The 13,115-nt window shown below is 41.7% G+C and overlaps 1 protein-coding gene across 4 annotated transcripts in view; it reads right to left on the bottom strand.

The window, feature by feature from the left end:
* Positions 1–13,115, bottom strand: part of LOC130369365 (putative tetratricopeptide repeat protein 41) — a 75,724-nt gene that overhangs the window by 25,115 nt on the left and 37,494 nt on the right. For all 4 annotated transcript variants that reach the window (XM_056574530.1, XM_056574532.1, XM_056574533.1 and 1 more), the window contains exons 7-10: positions 11,173–11,403; positions 9,685–9,883; positions 9,363–9,499; positions 4,038–4,156 (exon numbers count right to left, since the gene is read on the bottom strand). In XM_056574530.1, coding sequence (XP_056430505.1) covers positions 4,038–4,156; positions 9,363–9,499; positions 9,685–9,883; positions 11,173–11,403 — 686 coding nt within the window. The remainder of the gene's footprint in view (positions 1–4,037; positions 4,157–9,362; positions 9,500–9,684; positions 9,884–11,172; positions 11,404–13,115) is intronic.

Here is a 13,115-nt window from a genome sequence, read left to right as displayed (position 1 = left end):
TGCTACAGGCATCTTTCTTATATACCTTTCTTACAGGCAGTTTAATCATGTATTCTGTAACATATCTTTTTATATGATTCGAAGTTGTTGTATTTTTCACTGGTTGGGAAGGAGAACATTTTTTGACCTGCCCCCACACACACACACTTCACTGTTTTCACTGGTGTCTCTACATGTATGTATTCTCCTGTATATATTGTGATTATACCACAGTCAGATACCCTCCATCTGATTGTTGTGTAATCTAAGAGCAGACTTATAATATATGTGTATTTTTTTATCAATTTGTTGGTCAATATACATAATGTTTTGGTGCATACCATAATCATTTATGTGTGGATTATATACATTTTTTTATTATATACATTTTTTTATTATATACATTTTAAAGGTTTTTCTGAAGGCAGAGACATAGTATAAGAAATGAACAATTAAAATAAAATAAAAAAAACAACAACAACATGATGTGCCTGGAGGGTAAATTCTTATTAGTCTTAGTGCATATCAGGCTGCACCATTCCCAAAAGAAACAGTTATCCTACACTGACAGTTCAGCACCATCTAGAGGCCAAATGGTGTTACTAAGAAAAAATCCCCAAAAATATATCACTATATCAATCTATATTCATTCTTATTTGATTGTTTTACATACAGAGCTGTGAAAAGTTCTTGAAATATCAATAACTATTGAGCTTGAAATAATGGAAAGTCCAGGTGCAGGCTACAATTATTGGTAAGAGCTTTGTGCAATAGCAACCTTATTCTGCAACAACACGGTAGAGAAGGTGATAAATACAAGTCACCTAGCTTTCCTAGACTGCTGAAAAGCATATCCACCAATGTATGCAGTCACATGCCCTGCTTCCATATTGCTGTATGATTCGGGGAATTCACATAAACAGTCCATGGAAAAACTAGGCAATAAAGAAACTGTTCATTGTTAATTCTAAGAGGCTAATGGTAAGGGAACAACTAATATGGCTGCTTTTTCTGTTGTCACTTTTGTATAAATTGCCAATTTCTATAAAACTATTGCAGTGTCAAAAAGCTGCTAATCCAATTATAACTTCTAATAGCCACTACTGTATATACTGTGCATTTGGAAAGTTTTAAGATCCTTTTACATTTTTTTTTTTTTTACTTTTTGTTATGTGTGTATTTATGCTAAAATAAAAAATATTTAATTTTCCCCCATCATTCTGCACTGGATATGTTATGTATTGTCTGTTGTGTATTGTTAGTTATGTATGTTTGGTGCCACAAGATGGCTCTGTAGCTGAGAGGTTCTGAAGTAGTGTAACAATGTCAGTTATTTATGTCTTGTCTCTTTGGTTTGTTGTTTAGTCTCCATTTTGTTTTGACCAGTAAAAAGACATAATTAAGTACAAGACTTAACACAATACCCCATAATGACAAAGAAAAAAAAAGTACTCAGACTGTTTACTCAGTACTTAGTTGAAGTATCATTGGCAGCGATTACATCCTTTAGTCTTCTTGAACATCGTGCCACAAGGTTTGGACATCTGTATTTGGAGATTTTCTGTCATTCTTCGGTGCAGATCCTCTCAAGCTCTGTCAGGTTGGATAGGAACCATTGGTGGAAGCCATATTCAGCCAGTCTCTCCAGACATGTTCCATTGGGTTGAAGTCAGAGCTCTGGCTGGGCCACTCAAGGACATTCAGAGTTGTCCCTAAGCCACTCCTGTGTTGTCTTGGATCTGTGCTTAGGGTCATTGTCTTGTTGGAAGGTGAACCTTCAACCCAGTCTGAGGTCCACAGCACTCTGGATCAGGTTTTCATGAAGAATATCTCTGTACTTTGTGCCAATCAGATTTTTCTCAACCCTGACCAGTCTCCTTGCCCCAGCCACTAAAAAAAACACCCCACAACATGATACTAAAACAAGCAAGAGATGAGCAGTGCCTGATTTCCTCCATATATGACGTGTTAAATTGAGGGCAAAATCTTCAAACATGTTTCCCTCCTAATTGTGCTTTTTTTTTTGCAAACTCCAGGTAGGCTTTCATGTGACTTTTACTGAGGAAAGGATTCTCTCGGGCCGCTTTGCCGTAAAGCCCAGATTAGTGCTACAGTGATGGTTCCTTTCATCTCCACACAGGATCCTTGAGGCTCAACCACAGTGCAAATTGGGTTCATTGTCATATCTCTTACCAAGGCTAGGCCCAGACCGGCTGGGCCGCACACCTGCCCAGCTGGTCCGGGCCTAGCCTTGGCAAGAGATATGACGATGGGCCCAATTTTCACTGTGCTTGAGCATTTTTTTTTAAACTCTCTGCCATTTTGCTGTGCCTGGTGGTTGCACTGAAAGGGGCCTCACACTCTGGACTGGTCCCAAACTTGATTATTTGGGGAAGGGACACTACCAATTTGAGAGCAGCATGTCTGGTAACAGACATGTCGGGTGCAGGCACCACCCTGATGTCACAGACATGTCCCTGTCTCGGCTGATCGACTCCGAGCAGGAGCAGAATTTGCTAAATGCTTACTTGCTGGTAACTGTTTGCAGCGTACCATGCCTCAAGGTGTGGGCTGCCTATGTACTGTGGACGAGAATGGTGTCATAGCGGTTTGGAGGAGGTGGATGAAGGGGTATGGGGAGAGTACAGAGGAGTCTGGGGGGGGGGCAGGGGGGTCTATAGGAGGGGGAGGTCAGAGGAGTCCTGGGGTGCAGAGGTGTTGGAGGAGGGGCAAAAGGGGATCTAGATGAAGACGGAGAGTATGGGGGGAAGAGGAGTCTGGGAAAGTATAGAGGCATCTGGGTGGGGGACAGAGGGGTATGGAGGAGGAGGACTAGGGGGACAGAGGGGTCTGGAGGAGGACATAGGGATCTGGAGAAGGAGGACATAAGGATCTGTAGGAGTAGGACTAGAGGTCATGAGGCAGGGGCAGAGGAGTCTTAAGGAGGAGGACAGAAGGTCTGGAGGGGGAAGCCTTAGGGGTGCAGAAGGAGGGCAGTAGTCTGAAGGAAGGGACAGACAGATTTGAAGGATAAAGATAGAGGGGTCTGGAGGAGGAGGACAGAGGGGTCTGGGGGACAAAAAGCTTTGGAGGAGGACTTGGGGTGGGGTGGCGGCAAAGGAGTTTGGAGAAGAACAGTACAGGGGTGAGAGGGATATATTTAGAGGGTACAGTGTCTGGCAGTGTTATGTTCAGAGGGTTCAGTGTATGGCAACATTATTTTCAGGGGCATGATGTAGAAGGGTCATATTTAGAGGGTAAAGTATCTGGCAGTGTTATATTTAGAGGGTGCACAGTGTGTGGCAGCATTATTTTCAGAGGGCATGGTGTGGCAGGGTTGTGTTCAGAGGGTACAGTGAGTGTCAGTACACTCTGATCTGGACAAGATGAAGAGTAGAGAAGATGTTACCTATGAGTCACTAATATAATTGCGTTCTTTGCCTGACTGTGCCCATCAGCTGTAGTTACTTGTAAATTCTGCATTGATGATGGCTAAAACTGTATCCTGATCCATGGGATGGGTAGTCTAAAATGTCAGGGCCTTTTGGTCCCAGTCTGCTACTGACCAATGCCCTTCTCCCCCAATTACTTAGGACAGCCGGGAAGAGTCCTGTTTTATTTTCAAACGTTTTTGTATCATTCTCCAGATCTGTGACTTTACACAATCCTGTCTTAGAGGTCTACAGACGGTTCCCGCTACCTTTTTCAAACAGTAAATTTTAGTTTTTCCTTTTTAACAAATCTGCAAATATTTCTACAATACACACATCATAAAATGTGAAAAAAGTGAAAGGGTCAGAAAACTTTCCAAATGTATTGTATAGCCAGTATATTCCATAAGGAAAAATGAAACTGCCCAATAGTAGACGTCAGCACCTGCCCGCCCTCTCCATTGTGCAGCACCAAGGTGAGCAGAAGAATGGGGCCACAGATACCTGATATTTTGCTTGGCAAATATATTTTATTAATATCTGGAATATATTTCTTTGCTCCAGGGTCTGGAATTCCATTTTATGAAGGACAGAGATTTTCGTTTGGACTTTTTAAACAATACTCACCAGATAATATTCAATAGATGAGAGTATAGAGGCTGCTTCTTTGGTCTTACCAATATCTTTGAGGCACTGTGCAGCAAATAATATAACTTTGCATTGATCAGCCATATCAACAGTGTGTTCTGTAACAAATAATGGTACATTACATTACAGTACCAATAATAAGACCTCACCATTTAATTATACAAAAAAACAACAGAAATTTCAGCATGCATTTTAGCATGCACAGTGAACCTCATTTTTCATATTTTGGATGGCAAGTTCAGAGAGAAAACCAGGGAATGAGCAGATCCATGGGAGAGATGTATGTGGAAGACATCTGGTATCACTAACTTTGCCACCAACTTTGGTTCCTATGAAAACCACTATGGGCACTCTCATTAAAACAAATTTTTGCTATTGCACTCCTTATGGTAAATAAAAAATATTTCTAATATACTTTGTTTAACCCCTTAAGGACCAAGCCCATTTTGGCCTTAAGGACCGGAGCGTTTTTTGCACATCTGACCCCTGTCACTTTAAGCATTAATAACTCTGGAATGCTTTTAGTTATCATTCTGATTTCGAGATTGTTTTTTTCGTGACATATTCTAATTTAACATAGGAGTAATTTTTTTTGGTAACTTGCATCCTTTCTTGGTGAAAAATCCCCAAATTTGATGAAGAATTAGAAAATTTTGCATTTTTCTAACTTTGAAGCTTTCTGCTTGTAAGGAAAATGGATATTCCATTTTTTTTTTATTCACATATACAATATGTCTACTATATGTTTGCATCATAAAGTTGACGTGTTTTTACTTTTGGAAGACACCAGAGGGCTTCAAAGTTCAGCAGCAATTTTCCAATTTTTCACAAAATTTTAAAACTCGATATTTTTCAGGGACCAGTTCAGTTTTGAAGTGGATTTGAAGGGTCTTCATATTAGAAATACCCCATAAATGACACCATTATAAAAACTACACCCCCCAAAGTATTCAAAATGACATTCAGTCAGTGTTTTAACCCTTTAGGTGTTTCACAGGAATAGCAGCAAAGTGAAGGAGAAAATTCAAAATCTTCATTTTTTACACTCGCATGTTCTTGTAGACCCAATTTTTGAATTTTTGCAAGTGGTAAAAGGAGAAAATTTTACTTGTATTTGTAGCCCAATTTCTCTCGAGTAAGCACATACCTCATATGTCTATGTAAAGTGTTCGGCGGGCGCAGTAGAGGCCTCAGAAGGGAAGGAGTGACAAGGGGATTTTGGAGAGAACATTTTTCTGAAATGGTTTTTGGGGGGCATGTCACCTTTAGGAAGCCCCTAGGGTGTCAAAACAGCAAAAAAAAAAACACATGGCATACCATTTTGGAAACTAGACCCCTCGGGGAATGTAACATGGGATAAAGTGAGCCATAATACCCCACAGGTGTTTCATAACTTTTGCAAATGTAAAAAAATAAATAAAATTGACCTAAAATGCTTGTTTTCCCCAAAATTTTACATTTTTAAAAAGGGTAATAGCAGAAAATACCCCCCAAAATTTGAAGCCTAATTTCTCCCGATTCAGAAAACACCCCATATGGGGGTGAAAAGTGCTCTGCTGGCGCACTACAGGTCTCAGAAGAGAAGGAGTCACATTTGGCTTTTTGGAAGCAAATTTTGCTCTGGGGGCATGCCGCATTTAGGAAGCCCCTATGGTGCCAGAACAGCAAAAAAAAAAAAAAACACATGGCATACCATTTTGGAAACTAGACCCCTCGGGGAACGTAACAAGCGGTTAAGTGAACCTTTATACCCCACAGGTGTTTCACGACTTTTGCATATGTAAAAAAAAAATTTTTTTTTTTACCTTAAATGCTTGATTTCCCAAAAATTTTACATTTTTAAAAAGGGTAAAAGCAGAAAATACCCCCCAAAATTTTTAAAGCCCAATTTCTCCCGAGTACGGCGATACCCCATATGTGGCCCTAAACTGTTGCCTTGAAATACGACAGGGCTCCAAAGTAAGAGCGCCATGCCCATTTAAGGCCTAAATTAGGGACTTGCATAGGGGTGAACATAGGGGTATTCTACGCCAGTGATTCCCAAACAGGGTGCCTCCAGCTGTTGTAAAACTCCCAGCATGCCTGGACAGTCAGTGGCTGTCCGACAATACTGGGAGTTGTTGTTTTGCAACAGCTGGAGGCTCCGTTTTGGAAACAGTGGCGTACCAGATGTTTTTCATTTTTATTGGGGAGGGGAGGGGGGCTGTCTAGGGGTATGTGTATACGTAGTGTTTTTTACTTTTTATTTTATTGTGTGTTAGTGTAGTGTAGTGTTTTTAGGGTACAGTCGCACGGGCGGGGGTTCACAGTAGTTTCTCGCTGGCAGTCGCAGCTCAAATTTGCAGCCGGATACTTACTGTAAACCTCTGCCCATGTGAGTGTACCCTGTACATTCACATTGGGAGGGAACATCCAGCTGTTGCAAAACTACAACTCCCAGCATGCGCTGACAGACTGTACATGCTGAGAGTTTTAGTTTTTCAACAGCTGTAGGCACACTGGTTATGTATCACTGAGTTTGTGACCTAACTCAGTGTTTCACAACCAGTGTGCCTCCAGCTGTTGCAAAACTACAACTCCCAGCATGTACGGTGCATGCTGTCAGTTGTAGTTTGCAACAGCAGGAGGCACACCGGTCGTGAAACATTGAGTTAGGTAAAAAAAAAAATGAGTTTCACAACCAGTGTGCCTTCAGCTGTTGCAAAACTACAACTCTCAGCAGTCACCGACAGCCAACGGGCATGCTGGGAGTTGTAGTTATGCAACCAGTAGATGCACCACTACAACTCCCAGCATGCACTTTAGCTGTTTGTGTAAGCTGGGAGTTGTAGTTATACAACAGCTGAAGGTACACTTTTCCATAGAAAAAATGTGCCTCCAGCTGTTGCAAAACTATAAGTCCCAGCATGCCCATAAGGGAATGCTGGGAGTTGTGGTGGTCTGCCTCCTGCTGTTGCATAACTACAGCTCCCAGCATGCCCTTTTTGCATGCTGGGAGCTGTTGCTAAGCAACAGCAGGAGGCTGTCACTCAGCTCCAACTGCTGCTCCCCAGGTCAGTTCCTCGCCGCCGCCGCTCCTGGGGCCCCGATCCCAACAGGGACGCCGGGGATCGGGGTCCCTAGCTCCCGGGGTCTTCTTCCCGCACCCGCTCACATCCTCCGGAAGAGAGGCGGAGCGGGTTGCGGGAGTGACACCCGCAGCAGGTGCCCTGATTGGTCGGCCGGTGAACCGGCCGACGGAATAGGGCGATCGTGAGGTGGCACCAGTGCCACCTCACCCCTGCTGGCTATGAATGTTCGGGGCCGTCAGAGACCCGATTGACCCGGAATCCGCCGCAAATCGCTGGGCTGAATTGTCTGCCATCGCCGACATGGGGGGACATAATGACCCCCCTGGGCGATATGCCGCGATGCCTGCTGAACGATTTCAGGAGGCATTCGGCTCCGGTCCCCAACCGGCTAGCGGTGGGGACCGGATTTCCCAGGGCGTATGGATACGCTCTGTGTCCTTAAGGACTCGGAATGCAGGGCGTATCCATACGCCCTGTGTCCTGAAGAGGTTAAAAAATAATGAAGTTTTCTATGTTTTTCATTTATGCTTAAAAAAGCTCAAGAACACATTTTCCCCCATCTTATACACAGACTTTGGACCGAAGTCCAAACACAGGAAGTGCAGCCTGGAGTGCTGAGGGGGGGGGGGGTCCAACCAACAGCATATGGCAGTTAAGTGTGAGAGGAGCTATGATTGGATGAGGCTGGACACACCCCCCTCAGCACTCCAGGCTGCACTTCTGTGTTTGGACTTCGGTCCAAAGTCTGTGTAGAAGATGGGGAAAATGTGCTCTTGAGCTTTTTTAAACACAAATAAAACATAGAAAACTTTTTTTTTTTTTTAAACAAAGTATATTAGAAATATTTTTTATTTACCATAAGGAGTGCAATAGAAAACATTTGTTTTTATGAGAGTTACCCTTTAAAGGGGTACTCCGGTGGAAAACAATTTTTTTTATATCAACTGGGTCCACAAAGTTATACAGATTTGTAAATTACTTCTATTTAAAAAGCTTAATCCTTCCAGTACTTATCAGCTGCTGTATTCTATAGAGGAAGTTGTATTTATCTCTGGAATTCTTTTCTGTATGGCCACAGTGCTCTCTGCTGACACCTCTGTCCATATCAGGAACTGTCCAGTGTAGGAGCAAATCCCCATAGCAAACCTATCTGTTTTGATGCTTTTTTTTGTTCTGCTATATGCTTCAATGCCTAGTCTCAGGACACTTTGTATTTCAGGACACTTTTTGATTGCTTTTTATACATTTGCAATTTGTCATAGCATAGCATTGATCATTGTAAGCCTGCCATGGTTGACTGGAGCAATAGATCATCGACAGGACGGAGAGGAGGCAGGTTAGGGCCCTCCTGCCGTCCTCTCAGCTGATTGGGACACTGCTGCTTTACCGCGGTGGTCCCAGTCAGCTCCATTGAGCTGCCAGGACTGTTTTACTTTCATTTTAGACACCGCAATCAAAATTAATTGGGGTGTCTAAGGGGTTAATGTTGGGGCATCCCCTCGATTGGTGATGTCTGGCATTAGACACGGGTCCAAGGGGCTGATATGGGCTGGGACCACCCCACTATGACACAGGGTTAGCACCAGAGCCCATGTCATAGAAGAGGAGCTGGCGTACAGGTAAAGGAGATAAAAAAAACCTCAAATCTTTATATTCATTAGGCCACATTCAAAAGAAAACAAAAACTTACAGAAAGATTAACTTCTGCTTTGAACTTCTCTTAGTTAAACAAGCCCATTAGGGTAAGTTCGTGCTATGCAATATCTGTCCGGTGGAGAGTCCGTCTGCTGTGGGCGCCAACTGAATCATTCTGCACTAGGACTGCTCAAACACGTCCTGTCTTTATAGACAGCATTACATATATGAGCGGATTCCGTCAAAAGATGAAACATGTCCATTCTTTCAGCGGGGTCCAGAATTTGAATTTATTCTTACAATTGGTAATAAGTTTCTCAGTCCAAATAAACCTGTATAGTAAAAATACAACTATCCTTATACGGAGCTGATTCCAGTCTAAATACTGTGTATGCTTATTACCTGGACTTAATGGGATCGTTTATATGGTCAACCTTATTACTCCTAGTGAAATTATTTTCCAATTGTGTCATTCAATAAACGACACTGAAACTTTTAAACTACCACTATTACCATTTCTCGCATTACAATATAGAGCCATCTGCTCTGTCACATCTCTAACAAATAAGATGCTTTTAATAGTTACATAAAGCATCACCTGTTATATTGTCTAATAGTGATTGACATTCCACTGCTGGCTCCTTTCCTGAATGTAACAGCATTTGCCAGTAGTGAATAAGATCCATTTTCATTTCACATCCATGCTTCATGTTTCTTCGGATTAAGTCTAATGTCCTAATAATGTTTAAAAAAATAAATAAATAAACACTTGAATAAAACAATTTCATATAGAATCAATTAAATTTATACTTGAAAAAGGTTTGTGTCAGTTTATCACTACATGATAAGTTATTAACATTTTCTCTAATATGACAGTATTCTGACACTAGGATCATGATGGACAGGCATAGGCTATATACCTTCGATTTAATAGGAAACTGTACAAATCATGGAGCTTGCCGGTCATCTTCAGGTGCCATGGCACTTCATCAAACGCCTGTCGAGAAAGTTCTTTCTGCTGAAAGTACTTGAGAAGACAGAGATGAAACTGTCTTCTTTTACGACTCACTGTATTCTGAGAAGTATAATCCAGGCTTTCAACAACTGATGTGGCATTACCTGCAAGTCATAGAGGGAACACTGGGTAAGGAAAATATACCAAACATTGAGATGGAAAGACATAAGAGTCACTGGCATTAATATAATATAAAATATTGCATATACCAATGGGTAGAAATGTATTTAAAGCAAACCTTTCAGCAGTTTTAAAGGGGTAAAAATAAAATAGGTTAATGAGGCTCAAGTGCCCAAAAGGCGTTCCCCAGCATGACAAGTGCCCAGGGCTAGCCAGCCCATCTCCTGTTATATACTGTCTCCAAGCGGTAAATAGGTCTAGTAGTTGTGAATCAGGAGGGGGGGTGGGGGGCTGTATGCAAGTATGCACAGAGTAAGGTATCTAAATATTGCTGTTACATACTTGTTATAGTGCCTGCTGGCTTTAAATTCTCACTCAAAACACCTACCTAATCTATCTAGAGTTCTTGGGCACACACGACCAACAGTTCCATTACATTGTCTGGAAAGTCTTGTGCAGTCTAGCCACTAATAACCACTACCCTGGAAGTGACTTCTTACCACCAGCACTAAACACTTTGGGTGGACATTCTGAATAAAGACTTGAAAAAATCTTAGTAATAGCATTGACAGGCCTATACATATATATATATATCTAGACACAGGAGATTATTTATTATCAAGCCTCTCTTTGAGGTCACTCTGTTTTGCCTCAAATTGGGACCTGCTAAATCTCAATCCCAAACCTTGAAAGCCAGACTGATATTATAGGTGGTGCAGTGGACCCACAAAATAAGGAAAGAAAGAAAAGTTGTTGCTATATATTGCAAAGTGCATTTCTTCTAAATATACCTATCATATTAGTATTGGCCAGTGTAAACAGGGCCTAAAATTAAAAGGGTATTCCACTGCTCAGCATTTGGAACAAAATGTTCCGAACGCTTAGAGCTGGCGCCGGGAGCTCGTGCCGTCATAGCCCCGCCCCCTCAATGCAAGTCTATAGGAGGGGGCGTGACAGCCGTCACGCCCCCTCCTATATACTTGCATTGAGGGGGCGAGGCGTGATGCCATGAGGGGTGGGGCTATGACATCACGAGATCCCGGCGCCGGCTCTAAGCATCCGGAACATTTTGTTCCAAACGCTGAGCAGCGGAGTACTCTTTTAAGGTTATCATCCAAAGCCCTGTAGTGCAAACGCAGTCTCTTAGAAGAATCCCGTGTAAGGTGCAACAAACTCTGCAGGTTATCCAATGTGTCATGTCAATTGCATCCATTACACAAAATTGATTGTTCAAGATATTCTTATAGTAAAAGAGTTATTTTTCTTTACTTACCAAATACTAAATGGACAACAGCATCATGGAAAGATTGGGGGTGAATTTGTAGCAAACCGTCTGGTTTCTCTCTAATCCATTTTAAAGTTGCCAACCGAAAGGCAGACCAGTGTAGTGGAGTTACTTCATACTGGTTTCTGTACCCGATTCTTTTCAGCAACTGAAGAATGTCATCTTCATGCAAACCACAGTGAGAGGTGGTAAGAAAACACAAGACATCTACTACCCACCCTAACAAACCAAGAACACAAACACCATGCTGTTACTACTGCATGTAAATAATGCAAATATGATCATGTATGTTACTAGTCAACAGCACAAAACCCCACCCAGCATTCATGACACCTAGTTACAAGACCTGATACTAATCCACTTAGTTACTAACACCAATATAAACTGCTAATATTATTACAGCTGTGTCTTATAGGAACAAGAAAGAAATTACAGATACATTAAAATTACAGATACATTGATCAGCCAAAACATCACAACATTAAAACCACTGATGGGTGAAATGAATGACCTGAAATGTCATCTTGTTACGGTGACATCTGTCAAAAAGTAACTATGAAAAAGTCATGTCACCCTCTAATGGAAAACATGGGGTGAAAAGAAACAACAACAACAATAATAATAATAATACAACTCTGTGTGTAGCTAATGCTAAATACATAAATACTAATACTAAATACCTTAGCACATTTGTATCTATAACATTTTATAGGATCCTGCTTTGAAGCTTACTGCAATATTTTGTGTATTACGTAGAATTTTAGCAGTAAGCTCCCCCTAGTGGTGGCTGTAGACAGTGCAAAGGATCTGAAGCTCTATCTCCAAAAAACTCAAATAGAGCTCTGTCTGATATAATGAAATATAACAAATTTACACAGCATTTTGGACACATTTAAATAAAAGTAAAACAAATCATATTCAAGGGTAAAGGTTCACTATAACTCACTATATCTTGATTAACATTGATTCTACTTGATAAAGACGTCTTAGAGGTAGAGACATCACAACTTTATTGTACTGGGGATTCACTTTTTTTGTGAGTGAGTCTGACAAATGCATTTTTAAAATTGCAGGTATTATGGGGTGCCCCTGGTATGCAGTGGTTATCTCCTACCAAAGTGATCTAAAGAAGGACATCTGGTCAACTGATGACGGGGTCATGGGTTAGCAAGGATCATTGATGCATGTGGGCATTTAATGCTAGCCTGTCTGCATCTAGAGCAGAGCAGTGAAGAACAAACTGGTGGAAAAGTTAAAGGGGTACACCGCCCTTAGATATCTTATCCCCTATGCCAAGGATAAGGGGATAAGATGTCTGATCGCGGGAATCTCGGCTGCGGCACCCCAGAGATCCGATGCACGGAGCGAACTTCGCTCCGTGCCGGATGACTGGCGATGCGGAGTGGAGGCTCGTAACATCATGGCCACGCCCCCTCAATGCAAGTCTATGGGAGGGGGCAATAGAGGATCTGCTGCTAAGGAGTTGGAGCCAGATACCACAAGACACCTTAAGAACTCCGCAGAACTGTTTTGGTAGCACGAGGGGAACCTGTACAATATTAGGCAACATATTTTAATGTTTTGGCTGATGTGTGCAAGTCTCCCATAGATACTAGACTACAGTCAGTTAAACAGATTTGTAAATTACTTCTATTAAAAAATCTCAATTCTTCCAGTACTTTTTAGGGACTATATACTACAGAGGAAATGCTTTACTTTTTAGATTTCTCTGATGTCACGACCACAGTGCTCTCTGCTGACCTCTGCTGTCCATTTTAGGAACTGTCCAGAGCAAAAGAAAATCCCCATAGCAAACATATGCTGCTCTGGACAGTTCCTAAAATGGACAGCAGAGGTCAGCAGAGAGCACCGTGGTCATGACATCAGAGAAATCTAAAAAGTAAAGCATTTCCTCTGTAGTATATAGTCCC

The sequence above is a fragment of the Hyla sarda genome, chromosome 4 (genome assembly GCF_029499605.1).
Source record: "Hyla sarda isolate aHylSar1 chromosome 4, aHylSar1.hap1, whole genome shotgun sequence".
In the NCBI taxonomy this organism is placed as follows: Eukaryota; Metazoa; Chordata; class Amphibia; order Anura; family Hylidae; genus Hyla; species Hyla sarda.
Note: the sequence above shows the minus strand (reverse complement) of the source record. Positions and strands in the feature narration are given on the sequence as shown.